We start from the raw sequence: 23900 nt of genomic DNA, 5'->3' as shown, positions 1-23900 counted from the left end.
TTTCCTGCATGATTCTCCCTTAGTCTACAACTCCCAACGGATAGCAACATACTGTCAAAACAACTTTTCCACTCTTTCCTATAAATAGAACATTCATGGTTCCACTTGTTTTTCCCCTCTCAGGCTCCAGGCATAAACATATACTGACTCCACAGCGTTTGGTAGTTACAATTAATTTGCAGCATGTTCCCATGAATTCCCTGTTCGCACTCCCTCAGAGGCCCACCTGCAGCGAGAAACCAAACCTAGTGGATTTCATCCAGTATGACGTGAAACTTGGGGCGTTCTTTGAGCACATGACATCTCCATTGCCAACACTCTTTTTCTCTAACTTCTCGGCCTGCGCCTCTTCTCAGAATTTTCACAAAAAGGAAAAGGGGTTTGCACATAGGAAGGAAAAGGCTGTCGGTTTTGGGAATAATTGTTCAGATGTCCGGACCAGAACAGGAAGAGGCTCCACGCACTTCCAGTTTTAGTGCAACCAAAAGGGTGGAGTCAAGCTCTCGTCATCATACAAGTACAAGTATTTCCCTTTAATCAATAAAACAGTTAATAGATCTGTTGTTAGCAATGTGTACTGTGTTTACCAGGATTAGGGACATTTGGAAATTAAGCATTTATCTGATAAAAGAAGGGCAGAAAATATTTTCTGGCTCGAAGTTAAGATATCTCATTTCAAACTGCCTCTGGATTTAAAGGGAAAAACTTCAGAAAAAGTAAGAATCAGCCTCTCTGATTAATTTTTGAACCATAGACACGACCTTCATCAGACGCTATCTTTGCCAGCTCTGAAATTAAATCACGTTTTACTTTACAAGACGGCAGAAAACACCGCATGAAGGCACTTGATGTTCGCTGTTAGCGGGTTTCTGCGAGGCAGCATGTGTCAACCACATCACAGCGACTCAAACACAAGTCCAGGGAGTGGATGGATGAACAGACCTCAAGCTCTTGTGTTTATGTGGCACGGTCTGATTACAGTTGGGCGCACAAACACACACTCTGAGCTGTAGGATGATACATCAGTCTGCTGTTACGTCTTTGTCAAGAAAAACCCAGTGCATAATCAAGTTAAGATGTTATTTCACACAACTATTTCTCTCAGCGGCATTCTGCTATATTTCATCACTGTTTGGAAGCATTTGACAAAAAGAAAGAGAACATTATAGAGTGTGTTGAACTATCTTGTTCTTAAGTATCTTTGACGGCCTGTTGAAGTTGCAAAATATAGATCTACCATGGTGAGATTTTTTTCTTCTGTACTGTCAGGAGTCTCTTTAGACGACAAACTCTATCTTCAAGTCGTTTTCAGACATGAACTCCAGAAAATGAGTGGAAACTGGGTGTGGACATTTTCAGAAATGTGCCTTTCACATGTGAAGAACACAGTCATCAAAATAACCAGTGGAATCTGAAAGAACCAATCTTGCTCCTCATAGAGTCCCAAGCTCTGGCAGATAAACACACTCCCGGAATCCATCACAAGTTCACACCCACTCTTCTCTAAGTTTTTTTGTTTTTCAGCGTGTCGCCTCCTCAATGCCCGAACAAACCCAAGGTCTCATGCCCTGAACTGTTGTTGCACCCATCAAGGAAATGACCCTGTGCTGCATGGAACCGGATTCATCCGCAGCGCGACACTGGGCCACATTTGTGCTGCAGCCACATTGTGAGCAAATAAGCTGCCTCATGACCCATGCTGTTATAATGAGGTACATGTTGAGCCATTCAGCATCAGAGACTTTTATTTAATTGATTCTGAATTATTTTTATCGTGACTCGCGGATTATTCAATAGTACTGTCGTGTGGATGTTTGTCAAAATGGTGAAACATTGGTTCCTGGAACATGATACTTAAACAATACAATAACATATATATTATATGTATTTATTACAGTTTTTTATTAGTTGTTCATAACAGACGGACGGAAATTTCAATTTTATACACACAAGACAAACAAGTGGGATAAGGAGGGTGGGTGTGTTACACTATCTAATTACTTTATGTCTGTGTCTCTATTTGACACATAAGCCGACAATAGGAACGCATGTATGCCAGTGATGTTACCTCAACAGCAGTCACACTTCATTTATCACTTTATCTGTATCAGAGGGTTCCGGTGATGAGTGTCACTGCAAATTTCATTTTGTGTTTGAGCCTGAGAAATCCTGAATCCTGTGAAAACCACGTGCGATTGTCTCACACACATTCCTGCTGATGCAAACACGCAAAAGAAAGTGACACACTTCCTTTCTCACAATGGTGAAGAGTGTGGAGAGAAACTGGAGAAAGAGCAACACACACACAGAATGAGGAGAGAAATGTGTGGGAACATCTTTCTAAGTTTGAGCAACGTGCCGTGACTTCTGCTGATGTTCCGAAAGCAGCAGCGTGTGACTCACAGCTCTGAATCTGATGGCAACACTGACTCATGGCTGATTGTTTCAGGAGACAAAATCGCTTTGTGAATAGATGAGGCCCGATGTGATCACTCAAACAGAAGTCCCATTTTATCTCATGACTAAAGCTCCGCATATGTTGCATGTCACTGTTTGTTGCAGTGCGAGGAATTCTTCAAAAGAGCAGTTTTAGATCTGCTGCCGACGTCAAATAAACACAGTTGCCTGAAACCAACCTGGAGTAAACTCTGCATCCTCCTGTCACGGCTTCACATGCAGTGGAAATCAGAGGTTTCAAAGAAGGGGGGGGGGGGGGCATCTGGAGGCAGTTTATTGCTTTGAGTGAAGGATAAAAGTAATTTACTTCTTTTGCTGAAACATTTTCCATTTACATGCAGTTTATATGTACGTAAGTTAAGCATCAGACTCCCCTCTCTTCAGCAAGAACAATGTGTGCAATACAGTCTCTGTTTACACTACATAACAATATACCACATCTGTATATGTGCAGTGTCATCCAACATGTGCATATATTCTCAGGTCTGTTTACATCTAATGTATCTCCTTATTCAATATGTGCATTTACTCCAGGTAGTTTCTATACCTAATTAGCATTCTGAATACTATTTGTGAGCTGGAGTCAATGTAATAGTGTTGTACTGCGCACTTGTCTTGGTCTGAATGATGATAAAGTGATGTTGGAATCTTGGAATGAAAGCTTTTTGTGCAATTATCAAAATATATGTATAATATGTTAAGCCCTACATGGGAGGTGAATGTTTTCTTTATACCAGCTATACATTTGCAATGTCTGTGCTGATAAACTCCAGAAATCCATCCCATACTCATTGAATGATTCATAGCAACACCAGTTATCTACATGATCTTATTACTGAAGTATAAAGGCTTACATTGGTTGTGTGGGAAGCAGAGATAGCAGCAGCAGCAGAAGCGTCAGCTGTGTTCCGCCATCTGCTTCTCTGTGCTCAGTTCAGCCACATTGATGACATCCAGGGGAAATACATATTTTCATCTTTCAGCTTTCACTCTTTGTTGCTCTCTCCCCATTCAGTTACACAGCGGACATCCTGTGGACTCTTATTGTGAGTGATAACATTACAGAGCACATTCAGGGCATTTGAGCGCTGATTGCCTGCAGTCTGTCAATCCGACGCCAATGCAAATGAGAGAGCGCCATGACAGGGGTCATTAAATCCCTGTGATTATTTAGAGGACTAATGGTGGCACATAATGATCCGAGGAAATGTCTGAACTGCGGTTTGATGGAAGATGCATACGAACTCTGGGCGAGAGGGCGGCTGTGGAGGAGAGACACTGCACAACAAGGCCACACCAACAAACACTCTCTTAAAGAAGTTCTGGCTTCTTAAAACAGCAGGGCAAACAATAATAAGAGGAACTAGTCACAATTGGATGTTTGGTTGTATTTATAGCATTTAAAAAGCCAAAGCAGCTATGCTCCTCATTCTGCAATATGTTGTATACGCCTCGTTCCTCTTTAATGTCTTTCCCCAGTTTGACGTCCCGAGGTCCTGCAGTGACTCCACTGGGTTTTACAGCTTCCCTGATGTGGCGACGAAAGGCCTGTTTATCCCTCATTAATCTCTCTCCCCTGCTTTTACCCCCCACTTAATGGTGACGTTTATCCAGTTAATGTGTTGTTTGCTGGAAAAAATCCCCCAATAACATAATCCAGAGACAAGGTTGTGTGCGTGCGTGTGTGCATGTGTGTCCATGTGTTTGTGGGTGTGTGTTTGTGAGAGAGGATGCTGGACTGAGTGGTTGCCATGGAGCCAGTGATTAATTGATGGAGGGATAAAACCATTACAGAGATGATGGTTGGAGACTAAAAGGCAGCGATATGAAGACAGGGAGGTTTCTAATCTTGTCACAACACTGTATTATACTGCTCTCTAGTGGACAGAAGGAAACTGAGGAGAGAAGAAGCCAAACCGTTATTCCAAGTTATTAAAGAGTTAAACAGATCCTACACATTTCAGAATTTTACAAAAACAAATCAACAGAATAGCTCTTTTCACAGCCATGTACAATTGTAATGGAACATTGATAGAAAAACATTTGGTACTGCATTTGTGGGGCTGCAGCACTTCGATCAAGTGCAACATTAAAATTATTCTTACACACCGATGCATTATCATTACTTATTTATAACAAAATAAATTACAAGTTAAAAGGTTTGGGTCTAATGGATATTTGTTATATATGCTAGTACCTTGGAAGTATAGGCATATATTAGGCATATATTAAGTCTAACTATTCATTTAAGTAGGATGATAATTTTTTGAGTTCTTATGCCTGATATGATTATTTTTGTTATTTACAAAATTTTAATTGTTGTATTCCATGTTTTTTCTTTCATCACTACATTAATCGATCAGTGTTCTTGATCTGTGTGGATAATAACCAGTAGATGATGGGCTCTGTGTTGTTGCCAGTAGATGATGGGATCTGGGTGGATAATAACCAGTAGATGATGGGATCTGTGTGGATAATAACCAGTAGATGATGGGTTATGTTGGACAATAACCAGTAGAGGAGTGGTTCTCTGTTGTGGCCGGTAGATGGCGGTGTTTAACGCTCCTCTCTGACCGGATGTGACTCTCAGGGATCTCGGGAGCTGCAGCTTCTCTCACTGAGGGCGTTTTTTCTCTCCCTGAATCTTGACCATCTTGTCTCCAAACTAGTTGTTTCTTGTCTCCCCGGGTGTCTCCCTGCCTGGTCCACTGTCCCGGTGCTTCGGAGGCTCCTGTCCCCCGAGCAGAAGACGACTCGAACCGGATTACCTTCGCGCACACGAACATATCTGAACTTTCCGGTCGCGGTCCCGTTATTCCTCTCGCTCGGTACTTTCCAGGCCTTATCTGTTAGCACGCTAAGCTAACCGAGGAGCACACCGAGCGGTCCGATGCAGGCCATTAAGTGTGTGGTGGTGGGGGACGGGTGAGTTGAGCTGGCATTTTATTCAATCCTCGCTTCCATCGATGCTGTTAGGAAAGGGTCCGGGGTTTGTTGGGCTCGGGGGGCGACGGGCTGCTGGACCCGGCTCCCAACAGTTGGCCGTGGACAACAAGCCAACATGGGCGACAGCTGCTGTTGTGTCCCCGCTCTCCAGCTCAGCTGGGTCAGGCAGATTGATCCACACGCCCCGGGTCGATTTAACCAGAGATGAATATCTGCTGTGTTCTGCGGGAAGGGGGTGTTGTTTGCACGGTTCATCTGTTTTTTGCCTTGAATCAACTTCATCAAAAAGCAGAGCTCGGTCACTTTCATACCGAATTCACCAACAATAACGTATCTAAATAATCCTGCGTCGACTACAGAAGTTATTTATTTGATTACAAACTGGAATAACGACAATCCAACGCACCACTACTTCTGTTGCATCAAACGTGTAAAAGCTTTGTTTGAATTAAAGTGAATCTTGTTTATGATAAATAGTTTTCTCTCATGGTGTAGTGCAAAGTCTAACTATTAAAAGCAGCTTACTTTCGTTTTATTTTGAAATACACTGAAGAATCGAATGCTTATCTGAAAGACTTTTTTTGTAGATTAAAAGTATTTTACTTTATTAATTTATTTGTAAGACCGTGCATACGTTAAGAATAAAGAGCATTGAAACTATAGAAACACAAGTAGGGCCAGCCTCACGTAGAAGCCAGAGGAAGAGCTCTTAAAATACACAAAAGGAACAATACGAAAACAATAAACAAATAGAAAGACAACACAATATCAATATATATACATATATATATATATATACATTGACAAGAGAGTAGCTGCCAACCTAAGCATAACCATGTAAGACAACAGATAACAAAAAGACCAAAAACATTATAGTATTCACAGTTTTGATTTATGATAAGCCACGCTCTTAAGGTGTCAGAGTTTCTCAAAGGGGGGTCCTGGGTCCTTTATGGAGGTCCCCGGCAAAAAAAGGGACTCATTTATTTTCACAGTAATTTAATTTATAACCAACACACTGACCCAATGATGTATAAATATTTTGGTCCTAAATTCCGTACCGTTCCCGTAATAAAACTAAAAGCAATTATCTTGTCAAATCTCCATGGTCTATTTTTGTCAGTTCCGGGTTAGATGACGAGCAAAAGTAGGAGAACCACAGCATTAGACGGTTCTCATTAATGGATGAAATTTAATCTTTTATCTATACAAATAAAAATCTGAATCATAAATAATCAGATTTGTAAAAAAACACACCATGTATTTCACCTCTACAATGTATTTAGTCATATATCCATATAGTTGAGATATACTGTGTATATAGAGTCGAAGATGTTATTGAAAAGAAGCTTTTAAAGTCTTAACTCTAACTTCCTGAAGGGTTAAATATTTAATGGGAGGCTGCACAAACACTCTTGAAATAAAGATAGAATTATAGAGGGTACACCCACAATAAAGTTAAAGGTTTATTTTCATTTCCTTGTTCCTTTTCATTAACCATTGATCCAACTGGTAACTGGAACTGGAACAGCAATCTTCAGTTTGTATCATTGTATTTTCTTACTCCTGTCTTTCTCCTCCCAGGGCTGTTGGTAAAACATGCCTGCTCATCAGCTACACTACCAATGCCTTCCCTGGAGAGTACATCCCCACCGTGTAAGTAACACGCACCTCTCATGATCTGTGGCATAGAGATGGAAATATAGCGATGTTCATGTGACAGAGCCCTCCCACCAGACAGGAAGCAGAAAGCAAACATTATGCATCTGCATCTCTTTGCTGTATTATACACCAAGATTTGATGTGTCATAAGTTGTTCTCAGACATGGATTTGCCCGAAGTTTTTTATATAGATTATGTCTTTCACCTATGAAGAACGCAGCAGGATAATGTCCAAGTCCGATGTGTTGAAATCAACAGGAAATGTGCGGAACATATCGGGGGGGTTATGGGTAGAGCATGCAAGACACAGGACTTAACGTATAAAAGAAATCATGTGTTTTTGTTTACAGCACACTGATACTAGTATCTGCCTTTATAACACAGTCTTTCCGACTTGACATCTTCGTCGGCGTCTTCTACGTGTAGTGCAGCTCTTCTTCCAACCCGACGTTTCTGTATTCTTCCATTAATGTGTCCGTTCAGTGTTAGAAACATCATTTTCCAGACATTGTCCTGCTGTATTGGGACTGGCAGGAAAAGTTCCTGAAAAACTTAATATTCGCCTTTCTTCCTTTAGCTTCGACAACTACTCTGCCAATGTGATGGTTGATGGGAAACCAGTCAACCTGGGCCTGTGGGATACAGCAGGACAGGAGGACTATGACAGACTCAGGCCACTCTCCTACCCACAGACAGTATGTGTACACTTTTTTGCATTTGCACACACACACACTAGTAGCAACAACTGCCTGCCTCTGTCTGCTGTCCTGCACAGACCAGTATCAGCCAGACAATGTTGGCCTGAATGCTGTTTTCACGTTGATTTGGAGTTATTCACTGGCCTGGATTGCTTAGGGCAGAGTCTGTGCACGCAGCAGAGACGAGCCTTGTATCCACAGTACCTATACACTGCCTGAAGGACGGCTGAAGGAAGTGAAAGGGAGCTCTTGTTTGGCCTCTTTGTCCTCTGACCAACAAACTGGTCTTTGTGCCAGAGACTTGCAGGGAGCTGAGAGTGGGAGTCAGTTTGTGTTTTACCAACAAGACCAGTCCAGAGCTACATTTGTGAATCATTTTGATTTCATTTACAACTTTTATTTCTCATTATTTTAAATACATTTTTTAGAACAGAAACATTAAGCTTTTACTCTTTAATTAAAAGTTTGTCTCTTTTAATGTAACGACTAATGGTGTCATCTTTCTTCCTCAGGACGTGTTTCTGATTTGCTTCTCTCTCGTCAGTCCAGCTTCCTTTGAAAACGTCCGTGCCAAGGTGAGAACAGCCCGATCTTTCAAAGTGTTGCCTCTGCCAGTGAGGATCATTTTAATGCCTGGGTCCCCAAATCCCAAATACTCATGATCTGTTTTCCATAAAGTTTCATGGTCTGATCAGCTTGGGCGGAGAAAGAACTGACTCACAGATCCAGATGTGGCATTTTGGCCACTCACCAGGATTTCAAAAAGTTGTTCCATTTTTCAGACATAGCTCTGAAAGTAAAAGATAGAAACATCAAGATGTGCACTTAAAGGGATTCAAAATGAATTCAAATGTGGATTAAACATGTAAAATGTTCTCTTTGATATCCATTTACAGCCATAAAAACTAAACAAGTTGATGATGCAACATGTAGTTTATTATCCCAATTTAAAAAGGACTACAGAAATAAACATCATACATCGTTACAATGACACTGAGAACTGTTCAGTGTTCTCGGAAGTTTGAGTCTCCGAGTTCCTCAAAGGTCAAGTCATGCCGAGTTTGGATGACAACCAGGAAACGGAGGGAAAAAATCTGTTCTTGTAGCAACACACCCACATTCCACACAGTCCATCTGCATCCTGCCGCCTCTGACTCTGTCCCCCCCCTGCAGTGGTACCCCGAGGTGAGACACCACTGCCCCAACACACCCATCATCCTGGTGGGCACCAAGCTGGACCTGAGAGACGACAAGGACACCATCGAAAAGCTCAAGGAGAAGAAACTGGCGCCCATCATCTACCCTCAGGGCCTGGCCATGGCTAAAGAAATAAGTCAGTTCAAGCACAGCACGTTCACTAATCCAATTTTTAAATCAAGAGTGCATACTGTTAATATTTCAAACTGATGGGAGTCTTTTTTTGCTACCTGCTGGCAACAGCAAGTATGCCTCTTTTCGCAATCATCCCATTAACATGAAATATTCATGGTCTGGTCTGCAAGTTATACACAGCGATGAAACGCATGTTTGGTGAATGGTGTCTAATGACACATAGTGGAGGCAGGAGTTGATACACAATGTGTAATTCATCACGTCCACCGCCACACACACAAGCATGAAATGACATCTTACTCATTCATGCAGCGACCGATGGTAGTGACAGAGCTCAGTGATGTAAACATTGCGAGTTAAGGCCTTTTTCAGCTTTCTCCTTGATTTCTCCTGGAATAATTAATGGATCATCTTGATTATCTTAAAAATTCTGATGTTGTGAATTTAAATGTAGGTTTTTGAAATTTGTGGTTTTGTTTTTGTTTTGGTATTTATTTATAGAATACTTTTAAACTTTATGATCATCCCGTGCAAATAACTCCATCTAATTGCTGAATTGTTGTTTTTTGTTTCGCTCCCCTCTGGCCACCAGGTTCAGTGAAGTATCTGGAGTGCTCAGCTTTGACACAGCGCGGCCTTAAGACGGTGTTTGACGAAGCCATCAGGGCGGTGCTGTGCCCCCCGCCCGTCAAGAAGAGGAGGAGGAAGTGCAAAATCTTGTAAAGGAGAGCCACAGGAGGAGCAGAAAATACGGTTTCAGTCAGAACTCGCCTACTCAGAGGGAAGACGATGATATCGGGGTTCACCCCAGATATCTGTTCAATCCCTGCGTTTGGAGAAGCTCTGGTAGTTCACACTTCCATCTGAAAGAACGACACAGATTTAAGGAGCGCTGGTGGTTCTCAGGGCTGACCTGTGGTTTCTTAAATCTGTGTTGCCCTTTCAGATAGACAGGAATTAAGTAATTTTGCTATAGGCCTTTGGGGGGAATGTGAGGGTGGGGGGGATTCGATTTGGGATCTGGGATTGATTAACGAGTTAGAAGGAGGATTGTAGAAGAAACACATTGTGAAGAAACACTACTTGAACGTGAATTTATCATGAAATGACCGTAGATTTAACTCTAGTTCAGAAGGAGGTCCTGCACTGCGCTCTGTCCCTTACACAAGAGATTTCTGCTGCCTTAATGAAATTATAACTTTTCAGATACCGTTTTTTAGAAGCTCAAATTTCTCCTTTTTTTAAGTGTCGGCTGATTGACGGACCGTTTTGTTTACACGAGTCATCTGATGAGACTGAGGTGCTGCCAAAACCCAGTCAGCGGTCATCCCTGTGTAGTCACTCCATAAACACTAAAATGTAATTTTTTTTCTTCCTTTTACTTTTATTTTAAACTGCATTTAATGTCATTTATGAAGAAATGTTTTAACCCTGAAATTATTAAATTGACTCATAGCAGCTGCTAAGAGAAGTATTAATTAAAACACAGAGTTATTAGTTATTTTGTTTTGTTCCTAAAAGCTTTCTAGATGAATACATGGCTCTCTTCTCACTACGTGTTAAATGAAGACAGTGTTTTTTTGACTTGTTTTGATCATGTGAAGGTGCAGTGCTGCCACAGCTGTTGTGCTGGCTCATTGTCTATTTATATGTTCAGGTTATCATTTCACATTTACACAACATTTTTGCTCTAAAACCGCTTTGAACACTCAGGCTTTTAATTAACTCATATTGTTTGCATAATGGCGTGCAACCATGCTCTTGTGACCCCATCTATCAATGTTTTATGAGCCAGCGTATCAGCACCTGAGGGTTGTTACTCCTTTTACTGTCTGTGTTGTACAATGCGACCTTCAGCAGATGACTTTTATTATGAAATGAGCATGGATCAAACTGTATAGGGGCCCTGTTCAACCACTTTAAATCTGGACTTGTGGTATTAGTGTTTCAACGGCACGTAGGGAGTGCACACTCCGATTTCTTGCTAAATGTGGTTTAATTTTCATATAGTAACATGCAGATTTTTTTTTTTAAAGCAAATAAATTCTTTGAAAATGCTCTGTTGTGTTTTCATATCTTTTGTCCAAACTCAGGACAGTACAGGTGGGTACGATTTAAGAGTGCAACAAATTTTATTTAGTTCATAAAATATTAGAAAATTTTGACATTCAAGCTTAATCGCAAATGTTAAAACATCTCGTAGACTTTATAAAAATTTGACAAACTAAAAAGGTCAATGTCATTTAGTTTTAATAACATATATATATATGTATATATATATATATATATATACACTTTTTGGTTATTTGATGCTATAGATAAAACATTAACATGCTTAGGAAATTATGAGTGTTCTGTGGATTGACACTATGATCTAGCGACTTGTTACTGCAGCTTTAAATATACAGTTAGGACTTCAGCTTGTGTGACGCAGGGGTAAAACCCAGAGACTGAGATGCTAGGTTACTTCATGGTTGGCTGTGTTTGGCTTTCCATTGGTCAAACACCAGCTTGGCAGACACTGCATCCTCAACTCCCATTCCTGTTATAAAAAAAACAACCAATTCAGTCACACAGAATACCATGAAAACATATTTAAAACCTGTCCTGACACGGAAAAATACTTTAATTTAGATACGCTCATACGGTAGAGCTTACCGAGGGATTTGAACACAGTGGTCTTCTCTCTGTGAGCGGATTTAGTCCCATTAATAACGTCTCCAAGCTCTGCAAACACCTCCGCCTGAAAACCGGACATCAACAATCAGATTCTGCAAAGGGAACCAATAACACACACATCAGTCAATAAGTGACTGACCCCGGAGAGAATGACGTCACCGGACTCGGCCATCGCTCCCTCTCTGCTGTCAGCGTACACCACGGCCTCCTTCATCAACACGTCGTCCAGCTCCCGCCAGTCCGGCCTACAGGCTCCAACCGCTGCTCAGCAACAGGAAAGAAATAGTTTATGTACAAAAAAATATGTCATTTTCATTGGTGCCAATCTCATATTTCCTCTTTATTTCTGTTAATGTGTTTATTCTTTCTTCGCACCTGCCACGTGGGCTCCTGGTTTGACCCACTGACCAAACAGTACCGGCTCAGTAGATCTGGTGACTGTCACGATGGCGTCCGCTCCCCTCACCGCCTCCTCTGCTGAGACACAAAGCGTCACAGGACCCCGGACCGAGTCCCTGAACCTCTTGGCTCTCTCTTTCGAGCGGCTCCACACACGAACCTGGGGTGAAGAACCAGGGCAAGTGAAACAGTTTACAATGAGAAAAACCAACAAACAATACATCAACCAATCACAGAACTCATTTCAAGTAGTACTGACTCAGAATGTCAAAATGTAGGACATCATTGTAGACGTGAAAAGCCTGCACACACTGGGCAGCACTGGAGAGGAGGTCAAATCTGACTTCAGTGCTCGGGCTGGTTTGGAATCTTTCACTTTGCTCAAATCTAAACTTGGAAATGAATCATAGACTGTATATAAACAATGATGTCGACTCCAGGTCCGAGTGAAGCACCCGAGGAACTGCTTGACACCTGTATTCTCACAAATGACCAGCAGATGGCGACTCTACTGGACGATCCTACCTCTCAGTTGATTTATGTCAGTAAACATTTTCCCTAAAGATTTTATGGTCTCGATCAATAGGTTCAAGTCTCCTTCAATACAGCATGATGCTCATGTCGTAAATTGTGGTCCCATTTAGAATCAAATAAATGATAAATCCCAGAATCTGCTGGGGCATGGATACAGTGTGATTGACAGCTAGTATTGCCAAATGGGTTCAGGTTCATTCTGGGTTTAAAAAATCCAGGTGGCACTGGCTGAAATACAATAACTCTGGTTCTCAGTGTCAGTTCATTAACCAATGTGTGATGTCTCAGTGGAATGTCACTTCAAATGTACGCTGCCGCTTTTCCTAAACAAATTTGGTAAATTTTCAGTTAGCTAAAGCAAGAGCGGTGTCAGTCCAACAATAATTCAAATCAACATCCCAAAATGCTGCGCTGCAGACAACCTTTAATATAATTTTTAAAAGTTGTAAAAAGTTGGCAGAGCAGCAGTGTGTTTGTTTCTCTGTCAATATCTAGCTGCTTACAGAGGAACAGGTTTTACATTTTAATTTTACATTACAAAATTGTCTAATAAGTCCCCTCTGGTCTCACCTTTCATAAATAATGAGCTTAATAAAAAAAGATAATTGCACACTCTTATAATGCAGTATGTTTTTGTAAGTTGTCAGGAAAATACCTTTTAGCAAGAAAAACATTTTGCTATAACAATAAACAGGTAACTCAATACTGTTTTGTTTTTTTGTTTTCTTATGTGGCAACATCACATCTTTGTACTTTTCTAACAGTACCTCTTTAAAGGAGAACATTTCAGTGAAGACATTGTAATGACTCAGGGCCTGGATGCCGGTCCCCAAGATGGCCAGAACCTCTGCCTCTGGACGCATCAGCAGCTGCATAAGGAAAACACACAATGGCAAATCAAAGAGAGTCAAAGTTAGAAAAATTGAGCAACATTAAACACACAGGTAACCCCTGAGAACTGAAGCTTTGAAAAGGGAAGGGACTTAAACACCTTAATCTCTGTATCTGTTTCCTTTCTTATAATTTAACCTGAACAAGGGTTAGTGTGTTGTGTAGCAGAGAGAAGGAGAGAGAGTCAAAGAGCGCATTCCTCTCAAATTTAGTTAGAAGCTCTAATTATAGGATACTCACCAACACACACACATTTTCTGTCTCATAGGGGATGTCAGAATTGGCAGGTTATTAAAGGAGATGGCTTTTGGATGACTTTGGTTTACAAAGTACCTACTGGTCATCACAATAATAGCTTAAATTTATCATTTAGAAAATATATATATATATTCAGAGGCAATGATGCTAAATCCCCCCACCCCGAGGAATCTGGGCGGACCCGGATGCCTTACAGTTCAAACTGTTGCCCTCCGACACTGTACCTTTGCAGAGATTGCAGAGACTGCAGCTGTCCTCATGCTGGTGATGACCTCTCCATCAATGACCTGCAGGTTGTAGAAATGTAATAGAGAAATGTTTTATTACCTCCCCAGAGAAGGTTTTGTTCTTTAGCTAGCAAGATTACGCAAAACAATACTCAAACAATTCTCATGAAACTTGTTGGGTCTTGATCAGGGGGTATTTTTGTCAGATTCGCTCATGCATGGGCCAGTTTTACTCACAGCTTTGACATTCCCATACTCTGGATCCAGCAGCAACATTGTGGCATTAGTGGCTGGCAGATTAGAACCAGCCTCCCTGTTGTAGAAGCACACCAACTTTGTGCTCAGGACTCCAAGGTTCTCCATGTAGGCAGGCATCAGCCCCAGGAACCTGTGCAAGTGGATAAGTGTTAGCAGCAACCGCAGAGTGTTAATGGTTGATTTCCAGTAAAGACGAGCAGACGTACCCGCGGTGTTTCTGCAGAGCCACTGTGGTGCGCACCGGCTGGATCACCTCAGCACTGTCCCGCATGGAGAAGAGACCCAGGGCCTCCTCCAGCCGCGGCACCAGGGCGCTGTAAGTCAGCAGATCCCTGACTTCGTCTTCCCAAATGACAACAGGAGTGTCAGACATGGCTGAATGTTGCCTCTGCGATTCCAATGAGTTCAAGCCAAGTCCAAAGTTCACTGGAAATCGGATCTCTACTCAAGGTTCCATGCGCAAAACACAGGCATGACTACTCTCTGTGCAGAAAGAGCAGATGTAACTGTTTGACAACTTTAGAATATGCGGATGTGTCCGTTGTCAGTGTGAGTGCGAGTTTGTGTGTGTGAGAGAGAGAGAGAGAGAGAGAGAGAGGGAGAGGGAGAGGGAGAGGGAGAGGGAGAGGGAGAGGGAGAGGGAGAGGGAGAGGGAGAGGGAGAGAGAGAGAGAGAGCTGCAGTAAAGTGATTTAAACGCTATGGTAAGAATGGGGAAATGGAACCGGGAGGACAGGCTTTACCCCGGACGCAGATGCCGCTCGCAGCATGGCGCAGTGCCAAGAAAAGCTATACATCTCCTCTCCGCCCTCATGTTACTCGACTGGTCTGTTCACATCAGCTTTCTGATCATTTGTCCGTGTCGCGCCAGAAAATAGGCTGAAAATCGATATGACATTATTAAGGATATAAATGATCAAATATGCATCCTATACTTTGGATTTCCCTGCTGTTCACCTGGGGTTTCAATTTCCCCATCTGCCCATCCACTGCAAGCACAGAAGCATACAGAGAAAGAAACAAGCATAACTAAGAATATTATGAGAAAAGTCATATCAAAGTATTATGTTTATTTCCTAAAAAGTGTGATTTTCCTGGAAATACCGACTATCTTAACCTTAAACTACAACTTTATTCTTGTAATATTTGTACTTTTTAATTTAAAACTTATTATGGTGTAGCATATTATTTATTTCGATATTGCCTTAACATTTTGCCGTATCTAAGTGGTCAAAGTTCCACGAAAAGATTAAAGTATGCGATACAATCGACAAAATATATTGTTGCAAAGGTTATTCATATTTCCGTTGCCAAGATAATTTTACATGTAGTTGGTAACCACTAGACTCTGAGTACTTCAACAGCGATGTAGGTCAATCACTATTTCTACAACTGGTGCAGCACATTTAACTATATTTCCTCAAATCCCTTTCAGTAACTAGTATCTAGTTATTTACAGGAAGACCTTGTTACTGCTCCAGTTATTTTCATGTTTTGTATAATGAAGTTAATATTGGATTCTAAATAGACAGAAAAAGTGAGGCTGTAAGTTGGTAGCAAACACTTCTACAACTAACTGTCTCCATAATTCAAACAAACAGTGAATCTGATTTTGTTGCCAGAAGAACATGACCCCAAACCCTGCAGAGGAAATTCCTTCCTGTTGTATTTGGTTGCAACACAAATTCATCACTTGTAATATTAATCATAATTGATTTAGGACATCTTTGATACAGTTAACAGGTTTATAACACAGCATGAGAAAAAATGATTATAACACGAAAGACTACATGGACAAGTCACCAGGTTTAAGTACAAAAAAAATAGGTTTTTATTAAGAACCAAGCAACGTCAATGCAAACTGAAACAGAAGTGAATGCATTGTCCTAAAAATCAAAAGTACATCATGATATCTTCTCCATGCATTACAACTGTTTTAAATCAAACAGAACACAGGACTTTTTTCAAACTGGAATAAATTCTCCTCTTCCTTCAGGAGACGACAGTGCGACAGAACTCAGACCAGCAGTCTCTCAATGGCCGTCTGAACAGACTGAATCTGGGGCTTGAGCTGAGATCCCTCCTTTATGGTGACCGAGGTAGCAATGACGGGGCGCGACACCCCACAGGCCCGGCCCAGGGCCTGCTTGGAGCGGACAAAGACGTACGGCACGTTCTTGTCCTCGCAGAGCAGTGGCAGGTGGAGGATGATCTCCAGTGGTTCAGCGTCAGCAGCCATCACGATGAACTCAGAGATGCCTCTGTTCAGGGTTTTAGTGGCTGGAAGAGAAGAAGAGGAGGAGGTTTTTAGCGTCAACATTTCAGCAACTAGGACATATTTCAAATCGCCTTCATTGAATTTAGAAGTGATTCTCCAAACAACCCCAGTTTCTGGGTTATTTTCTGGCTGAACACATAAACCACAACTAGACCAATATGGATTTTCAGTTATTTATATGTGAAATTAACATAAGTCCACGTATTTTCTGCTTTGTTCTGTACGGTTTTCATTTCATCAAACAAACAGGGATATCATTAAGTCTGTGAAAGGTTCATATCAGGCCAATGCAGTGGATCTGACCACAACCTGGCAAATCACTGGGATATGTTAGATATCAATGTAGCATGATGCCGTGCACTGTATTGCTTTAGTACAATGTAGATCACCAACATATACAGTTGATGACTTTCTGTATTTGGATTTTTATATAGATAAATCAATTTTCATTCATAAAACTGGTTCTTTGTCCCGAAACTTTGACTTCTGACAGAACTGTTCTAAAATAGGTGGTTTTCCATTCAATCATAATTGATAAATGACCAGTTTCAGATTTACAATGACGAGTTGAAGACCCGCAGCGAGGTTGTGTTTGTTGTAGCTGTGGTCAACATGTGGGACCACCATGTGGGACCACCACGTTTCACAGATGATCATATAACGAGCTTCTGATCGTTAGATTCTGGATGGATGTAGTTCTGGAAACTCACCCTCGTTGGCTCCCTTCCTCAGCTGCTTGTAGTTGGAGGCTTGCTGCACCAGGTCCAGGATGGTCTTGGTCAGCGTGGCGTCGGCCAGCGGGTAGGCCTTCGGGTTCACTTGAGCTTCAGTCTGCCGAGGAAAAACAAAACAACACAACTACATTACCCACAAGGAAACGCTTTATCAAGTGAGCTAGCGTGTAGTTTTTTAAGTTTGAGCTCAGTTCGCCGTGCAGCATGGTCACTTCGGCGTGCTAGCAGTTAGCTGGTGAGCTAGCGTGGGGCTTCATTCAGAGCTAACACTCACCATGGTGAAGTGGGTTTCTGCTGTTTCCGCCCTCTCGGCGAAATGCTTCACGGAGGATTGTTGTTTCACGGGCTGGTGAAGAGGAGACGAGACGAAAGCTTCGATTCGTTGCTAATAGTTTACTGCGAAGAGGAAAAGTTTCAGCGCGGAGTTCACATGCAGGAGTCACTACGTTTACTGCACGTGTGTGGTGATGCACATGCGCACTGGCCAGCAGATGAGGAAACGACAGGAAGTACTACTGAGAAAATAAAACACATAATTATTATTATTAGGAGTATTAGCAGTATTGGTAGTAGTATTATATCATAATAATAATTGGAATAATCTCAATATAATATATGCATATATTTAAACATACATTTTACTGTATACAATACTTACATATGATTTTATACACTCTGCTTTTATTTTGGTAAATTTTTTAATCAAATTTCCTTCAGTAACTTACTCACTTTTCTCTTGAATTTCGAACCTGTCTCTATTAATATAATTTATTAGCCGTATCAATTAGATTGACCTTTGAGTTTAAATTAGAGTTAAATACGTGTTTCGTGTAGTAAGGTCTTATAAACACACGGGTTACGTTGGGTCTTTCACCTCCGTGCCAGCAGAGGGCGCGTTCTCGTTGACTCCGCGGTACTTTGGCGAGCGAGGGTGGCGCTGTGCATTCTGGGTAGGGCACTTTCAAGGCCGGCCATATTGCTTCATCGTCCTAAGTGAAGGAGAGAGGGGAGATGAAGGGGATTCGGGGAATAAGTCAGCTCTCGGTAAGGACTCTTACAACCTACATGTTGTATTGAAGTATCGGATCAGATGTAAACAGAAGTAGTCGTTAGTTTATCTGTGTGTGTGTGTGAGAGAGAGAGAGGGTTTAAAACCCGGGGTCGTGTGAGGACGAGCTCGGTGAGGAGCAGAGGAGGAAGCGGTCAGATGAAGCCTGTTGTGTTACACCAGAATTATAACGAAATACCATCAGAAATACAGTCAATACACTCATATATTTATATCTAAAACATTTTAATCAAACCAGGATCCTTACAACTGTTAGCTCAGGCTACACAACAGTTAGCTTCCTGTTTGAGCAGACAACCCTTCCACAGCTTATACAACTCACCTCAAATTTCTGTTGTCAGGCTATTAGCTGTCTATTCACGGTAATATTACACCTTTGGATTTTCCTTAACCAAGTGAAACGTTGTGCTTTGTGTTGGAGGTAAGACAACTTCAAGAAGGTAATAAACTTATATAATGTCATCTTATAAACCAGAGATCTGCAGTATTATTGTTTTATTTATTTTACTTACAAATGTAGATAACGAAATATTGTAACCCCTTGTTTTGTAAAGACTAATTTAGCTAAGCTCCACTCCAGGTAGTAGCTTCCATGAAGCTTTTTATTTAGTCATGATCGTCATAAGCAGATGGAGTTTATCCTGTTGTCTTCGGAAATATACTGAAGAAGTTAAAATATATTTTTTTCCCAATAGCACTTGAAAAGAACTGTTCACGCGGAAAATATACCATCAGCTTATGAAACCCATATGATATAACTCTAATCTACAGGACAGATACTTATCCCTGGGACAGGTTTGTTTTGTCAGCTATTTGAAATGTGTTCAGGAGCACGTACAAGAACATGGACTTCTGTAGTATCTTAAGCACAATGAATGTTGTGTTTTATTTTGTAAGCATCAAAGTTCTTCCCTCCTTTCCAGAAATACTAAAGCCATTGAATGCACTGGTGGAGATGCCAGGGACTAAGCAAAATAGTCTTTGAGAGGCTGAGGAAAGGCCTTGAGTTATTTTGTCTGACGCCTTAAAAACTTGATTTGCTGAGATCTAGAAGATGTCATAATGATAATTTTGAAAAAACAAACTGGCTCAACTTATTTTTACCATGCAGGAAACATTCACAGTGATCACAGTGATTCATGATATCAAAAAACAATAACAAATAACACCAGATGATAACAAACTGATATTACTGCCAAAATGTATTCCATTGCCACATTCATGACTCCTACTGCATCATTTTTAAATCTTGAAATTTTTAAAACTGCTTTTACATCTGACAACCAGCTGGCATCACATAAGTTGTAATGTTCCACCTTCCACTGTTCTCTGTCCTTCCAGTCGAGGCTTTATGCGGCCCAGGCTGCCCGTAAGGTGGAGGCCACCGCGGCTGCCGAACACGTGAAGTTTCATCCGCAGGACGTGCAGGTCAGTTGTGGTTGACTTTTCATTTTCCTCCACAGAGACGGTTCCATGTGGCTGCCAGAACAGGCCAGTCCCTTGTCCGGCCCCTGGCAGGGCTCAAGCTCTCTCCTGGGGCTGCTCAGTCCTACCAGGATGTCCATGTATGTTTGGGAGTGATGGGGACAGGTGTGGTGCTGGGTCTGACAATGAAGATATGAGTTTTTCTTATAGAAAACACATTTTGGATATGCCTCTAATGTGGTACAGATGCAAAAATAATGGAAAACTAATGTCTCATGATGAAAAAGTTGATTTCCCTTCACGCCTGAATAATGCAGAAGGTGGTGTGTTGTTGTGAATGTGTCTGTGCAGTTGACCTCCGATTGTGTTGTGCATTTGTAAAAGGCAAACTGCGGGTCATGTCTGAACAGGGTTTATGCCTCCATCTGTCCAGGTCACCAAACTGCCCAGTGGACTGGTGATCGCCTCACTTGAGAACTATTCCCCTGCTTCCAAGATCGGAGTGGCTGTCAAGGCCGGCTCTCGTTATGAGACCCCTGAAAACAGTGGGGTCACCCACCTCCTCCGACTGGCCTCCCACCTGGTATGATTCATCTACAAAGCCTCTTGTCCTCTGTCTTTATAATATATCATTAGCCATTACGCATCTCTGACAGGGCACAAGATGTAATTTACAAACCCTAGCACATATTCCATATAGTATGTGTTAATTTGTAGAACACAACAAACATAATGAATACTGGATTCTGTCTCATCGTAGCATTGACGTACTTTTTCAGACAACCAAAGGAGCTTCAGCTTTCAAGATATGCCGAGGAGTTGAGGCAGTGGGAGGCAGCCTGGGGTCAGTAATCAAGAAAGCAAGCAGTCATAGCAAACCACTGAACACAAGTCTCTGCATTTCTATTTAAATATTTTTACTTCTCCGCAGTGCGACTTCATCCAGAGAGAACATGATGTACACTGTCGACTGCTTGAGGGATGACATGTAAGTCTTTGAATAATTACAATTATGTGATCATATGTTATAAAGTTTATATTTATTTTGGTGAAACAAAGACCATTAGTCTCATACTGTGAGCCCAAATGTAAAGTTTCTGTGGAGTCATATCAATAAAAAAAAAATTTTTGTCCTCCTTCTCTCTGTCCTTCTTTTTATTATTGGTCTGCAGTGACACTGTGATGGAGTATCTGATCAATGTGACCACAGCCCCAGAGTTCCGGCGATGGGAGGTGTCTGAACTCACACCCAGAGTGAAGAGGGACAAAGCTGAAGCTGCACAAAGCACTCAAATGGGTAGAGGCTTTATTTCCCCCTGCAATGTGCACACAGTTACATTTTTTAATTTAATCCCAGTCAGAAAATGCCCCAATAAAAGCTCCAATCCTTAACTTCCTCCTCACTGTAAACTAGAGCAGACATGATGGAGCCTCCAGCATCTAGTTTACTGAAGTTTTTTAATCTAATTATTGGAAAAAATATTATCAACAGTTATTTTCCACAAAAAATTATTCAAGTGATGAAAATAGATATTAAATTCAGCCAGTGTCTCTGGATTCTCTATCATACAGACAAATGTAATAGTATATCACTTGAGATGATCTCTTAGCTTCAACATCATGAATATTGCAGTTAACGATGAGGCCTCTTTCTTTTTTCCAGCTGTAATTGAGGCTCTCCATGAAGCCGCCTACAAGAACGCCCTGTCTAACTCTCTGTACTGCCCAGACCACATGGTCGGCCACATCCAGTCTGAGCATGTGAGTACTTCTCATGTGTTAAATCTGTTAAGACTGATTTAATATGCATTCCCACTCTTCTAATGTTTGCATTTTCCTTCCAGCTGCACCAGTTTGTCCAGAACAATTTCACGAGTGCAAGGATGGCCCTTGTGGGACTTGGTAAGGGACAATCTTAATGGACGTGGACATTGCAGTGCTCTGTGTTGAAGACCATTAGGTTTATTGTGTTCACCTCTCCTCCAGGTGTGGACCATGCTGTGCTGACGCAAGTCGGAGAGCAATTCCTCAACATCCGCAGCGGAGCAGGCACCACAGGAGCCACGGCTCAGTATCGTGGAGGTGAGCTGGACCTGTGTCATTAAAATTTCAAAAAACTTCAGAGCAAAGAAAGTAAGAGATTCTAAATTCCTCCTCCTGTCTCTTTCCAGGTGAGACCCGTATGGCCAGCCTCGCCAGTTTGGTGCACTCAGCGGTGGTGAGCCAGTCAGCAGCGGCAGGCACCAGTGAGGCTGTGGCCTTCAGTGTGCTGCAGCATCTACTGGGAGCTGGTCCACGTGTCAAGAGGGGGTCCAACGCTACCAGCACACTGATCCAAGGTGTTGCCAAGGCAACTGCTGACCCCTTTGATGTAAGTGGTTTGTCAGCTCATCATCGAAATTGCCATGGTCTCCATATTTGCAACAGTACCTGTAATATCCATTTAACACCAAAAGTAGTGAGGTTTCTTTAAAAACCTGCGAAACCTGTTTTTCTTTTACCCATGGACAAGTGGCTGAACAACTTTCCCCCCCACATATGCTCTTTTTTGACCAGGCCACTGCTTTTAATGCAAGCTACTCCGACTCTGGTCTGTTTGGGGTCTACACCATTTCCCAGTTTGCAGATGCTGGTGATGTGAGTATCCCACAGTCACAGCAGGAGTTTACCACCACAACCTAATCTTAATACAAAGTAGTGAAATACTGTATCTTGTCTTGACCTCCGCAGGTGATCAAAGCGGCCGTTGCCGAGGTGAAGAATGTCGCTGATGGTGGAGTCACAGCTGCCGACCTCACTCGGGCCAAGTAAGACACAAAGATAGATGATCAAGACATTGAGGACAAAGATGATGTTTTGTATATCTGTTGACAGTAAATACCACTGAAATATTCATATCCATGTCTAACATTGAGCATAAATGAGCCTCATTTGCAGTTATTTTTTCTCTATGTTAAATATTGTCCTTGCTCAGTTTGAACTGTTGTGGCTGATGTTGGAACTGTCTTTGTTTTCCCCTCAGGGCTCAGCTGAAGGGGCAATACCTGATGTCTCTGGAGACTTCAGAGGGTTTCCTGGAGGCCCTGGGCACTCAGGCTCTGGCTGAGGGATCCTACGTCCCCCCCGAGGAAATCCTCAAGAACATCGACAACGTCTCCTTGACTGATGTCTCCAATGTAAGACGTTTGATTAAGTAGTCATTTATTACGGACATAGATTAATCAGTTGGTAATCATATGATGGGTTAAAAGTTTATTTTAATGCAATAGAACATGTACTTACACACATTTTTTTTTTTTTACATGTTTTCTTAAATTTGCAGGCAGTTGCATATTGCATGTTAACCAGGACAATCTCAGCTTTCTTTTGTACAGAGGCTCAAATTCAATGTAGGGCGTTGTACAAAGAGATAATTTGGCCCAAAGATGAACATTTTAACTGTGTATTTTCTTATTTTAATTATATTTCACTTACTCTTTTGGGGGAAATCCTTTAATGCTTGATATCCAATGAAACAGTAGTTAAATGTGATACATGGCATTTTTTAAAAATGGTGTTATATTTTCTGTGTTTCATTTTCAAGGCTGCCGGCAAATTTGTGTCTGGAAAGAAGACCATGGCGTCCAGCGGCAACCTCGCAAACACCCCCTTCGTGGACGAGATCTAAAGCCGTCCCCTTGTACTTCATCCATCTATGACGACAAAGCAAATTCTGTCCCCTCCATATTCCGACAGGAAGTCTTCTCCACTCTTTGCATTGCTGTTGTATTGAGCGCTATAATGCCGTAACAGCACTGGTTCTTCATTGGTGTTGTCACAGTATATAGTCGATGCTGCCCTGGCGCATCACAATGTCGTGCTGCACTCATCTGTCCACATTTACTGTACAGCTGATGTAAAATAATAAAGAAATTCTATCTACCATACACAGTGGTATGAATTCTAATGATTTGTTGGTGTTTTGTTGCTGTAAAATGTTGGACTTTTTCGCTTGGTTATTTTCAATCTCGGAGCCCATCTGTTATCGTCTGTTGATAAATGAGCCTCTGGGGGT

The 23900-nt window shown here is 41.7% G+C and overlaps 4 protein-coding genes across 4 annotated transcripts; 2 read left to right on the top strand and 2 right to left on the bottom strand.

The window, feature by feature from the left end:
* The first annotated feature begins 5054 nt into the window (after window positions 1-5054).
* Window positions 5055-11152, top strand: LOC133027397 (ras-related C3 botulinum toxin substrate 1-like). The gene is made up of 6 exons (XM_061094393.1): window positions 5055-5382; window positions 6988-7059; window positions 7643-7760; window positions 8276-8338; window positions 8937-9096; window positions 9688-11152. The coding sequence occupies exons 1-6, from the start codon at window positions 5348-5350 to the stop codon at window positions 9816-9818; spliced, it is 579 nt and encodes a 192-aa protein (XP_060950376.1). The 5' UTR covers window positions 5055-5347; the 3' UTR covers window positions 9819-11152.
* Window positions 11153-11282: 130 nt separating this feature from the next.
* On the bottom strand, window positions 11283-14934 carry crym (crystallin, mu). The gene is made up of 8 exons (XM_061094392.1): window positions 14548-14934; window positions 14321-14471; window positions 14081-14143; window positions 13475-13576; window positions 12150-12333; window positions 11914-12035; window positions 11754-11838; window positions 11283-11637 (listed from the first exon to the last, which is right to left on the bottom strand). The coding sequence occupies exons 1-8, from the start codon at window positions 14712-14714 to the stop codon at window positions 11564-11566; spliced, it is 948 nt and encodes a 315-aa protein (XP_060950375.1). The 5' UTR covers window positions 14715-14934; the 3' UTR covers window positions 11283-11563.
* A 1208-nt stretch (window positions 14935-16142) lies between these two features.
* Window positions 16143-17820, bottom strand: LOC133027817 (NHP2-like protein 1). The gene is made up of 3 exons (XM_061094960.1): window positions 17627-17820; window positions 17329-17449; window positions 16143-16620 (listed from the first exon to the last, which is right to left on the bottom strand). Exons 1-3 carry the CDS (start codon window positions 17627-17629, stop codon window positions 16358-16360), a joined length of 387 nt encoding a protein of 128 aa, XP_060950943.1. The 5' UTR covers window positions 17630-17820; the 3' UTR covers window positions 16143-16357.
* A 492-nt stretch (window positions 17821-18312) lies between these two features.
* On the top strand, window positions 18313-23772 carry LOC133027571 (cytochrome b-c1 complex subunit 2, mitochondrial). The gene is made up of 14 exons (XM_061094613.1): window positions 18313-18396; window positions 19763-19849; window positions 20280-20429; window positions 20626-20690; window positions 20778-20834; window positions 21019-21143; window positions 21510-21607; window positions 21691-21748; window positions 21833-21928; window positions 22018-22217; window positions 22403-22483; window positions 22577-22653; window positions 22869-23022; window positions 23430-23772. Exons 1-14 carry the CDS (start codon window positions 18364-18366, stop codon window positions 23511-23513), a joined length of 1365 nt encoding a protein of 454 aa, XP_060950596.1. The 5' UTR covers window positions 18313-18363; the 3' UTR covers window positions 23514-23772.
* Window positions 23773-23900: the final 128 nt, after the last annotated feature.

This window comes from Limanda limanda, chromosome 21 (genome assembly GCF_963576545.1).
Source record: "Limanda limanda chromosome 21, fLimLim1.1, whole genome shotgun sequence".
NCBI classification, from domain to species: domain Eukaryota; kingdom Metazoa; phylum Chordata; class Actinopteri; order Pleuronectiformes; family Pleuronectidae; genus Limanda; species Limanda limanda.
This window is presented reverse-complemented; position numbering and strand designations above follow the sequence as displayed.

Coding starts and splice junctions, on each gene's coding strand:
- LOC133027817 (XM_061094960.1), bottom strand. Junction 16,621..17,328: donor GAGGAAGGGAGCCAACGAGG/GTGAGTTTCCAG, acceptor CTTCTCTTCCAG/CCACTAAAACCCTGAACAGA.
- crym (XM_061094392.1), bottom strand. CDS start 14,714: ATGTCTGACACTCCTGTTGTCATTTGGGAAGACGAAGTCAGGGATCTG. Junction 14,472..14,547: donor GCTCTGCAGAAACACCGCGG/GTACGTCTGCTC, acceptor CCACTTGCACAG/GTTCCTGGGGCTGATGCCTG. Junction 11,839..11,913: donor GTGACGTCATTCTCTCCGGG/GTCAGTCACTTA, acceptor TCCGGTTTTCAG/GCGGAGGTGTTTGCAGAGCT.
- LOC133027397 (XM_061094393.1), top strand. CDS start 5,348: ATGCAGGCCATTAAGTGTGTGGTGGTGGGGGACGG. Junction 7,060..7,642: donor GGAGAGTACATCCCCACCGT/GTAAGTAACACG, acceptor TTCTTCCTTTAG/CTTCGACAACTACTCTGCCA. Junction 9,097..9,687: donor GGCCATGGCTAAAGAAATAA/GTCAGTTCAAGC, acceptor TCTGGCCACCAG/GTTCAGTGAAGTATCTGGAG.
- LOC133027571 (XM_061094613.1), top strand. CDS start 18,364: ATGAAGGGGATTCGGGGAATAAGTCAGCTCTCG. Junction 21,749..21,832: donor GATGGCCCTTGTGGGACTTG/GTAAGGGACAAT, acceptor CCTCTCCTCCAG/GTGTGGACCATGCTGTGCTG. Junction 23,023..23,429: donor CCTTGACTGATGTCTCCAAT/GTAAGACGTTTG, acceptor TTCATTTTCAAG/GCTGCCGGCAAATTTGTGTC.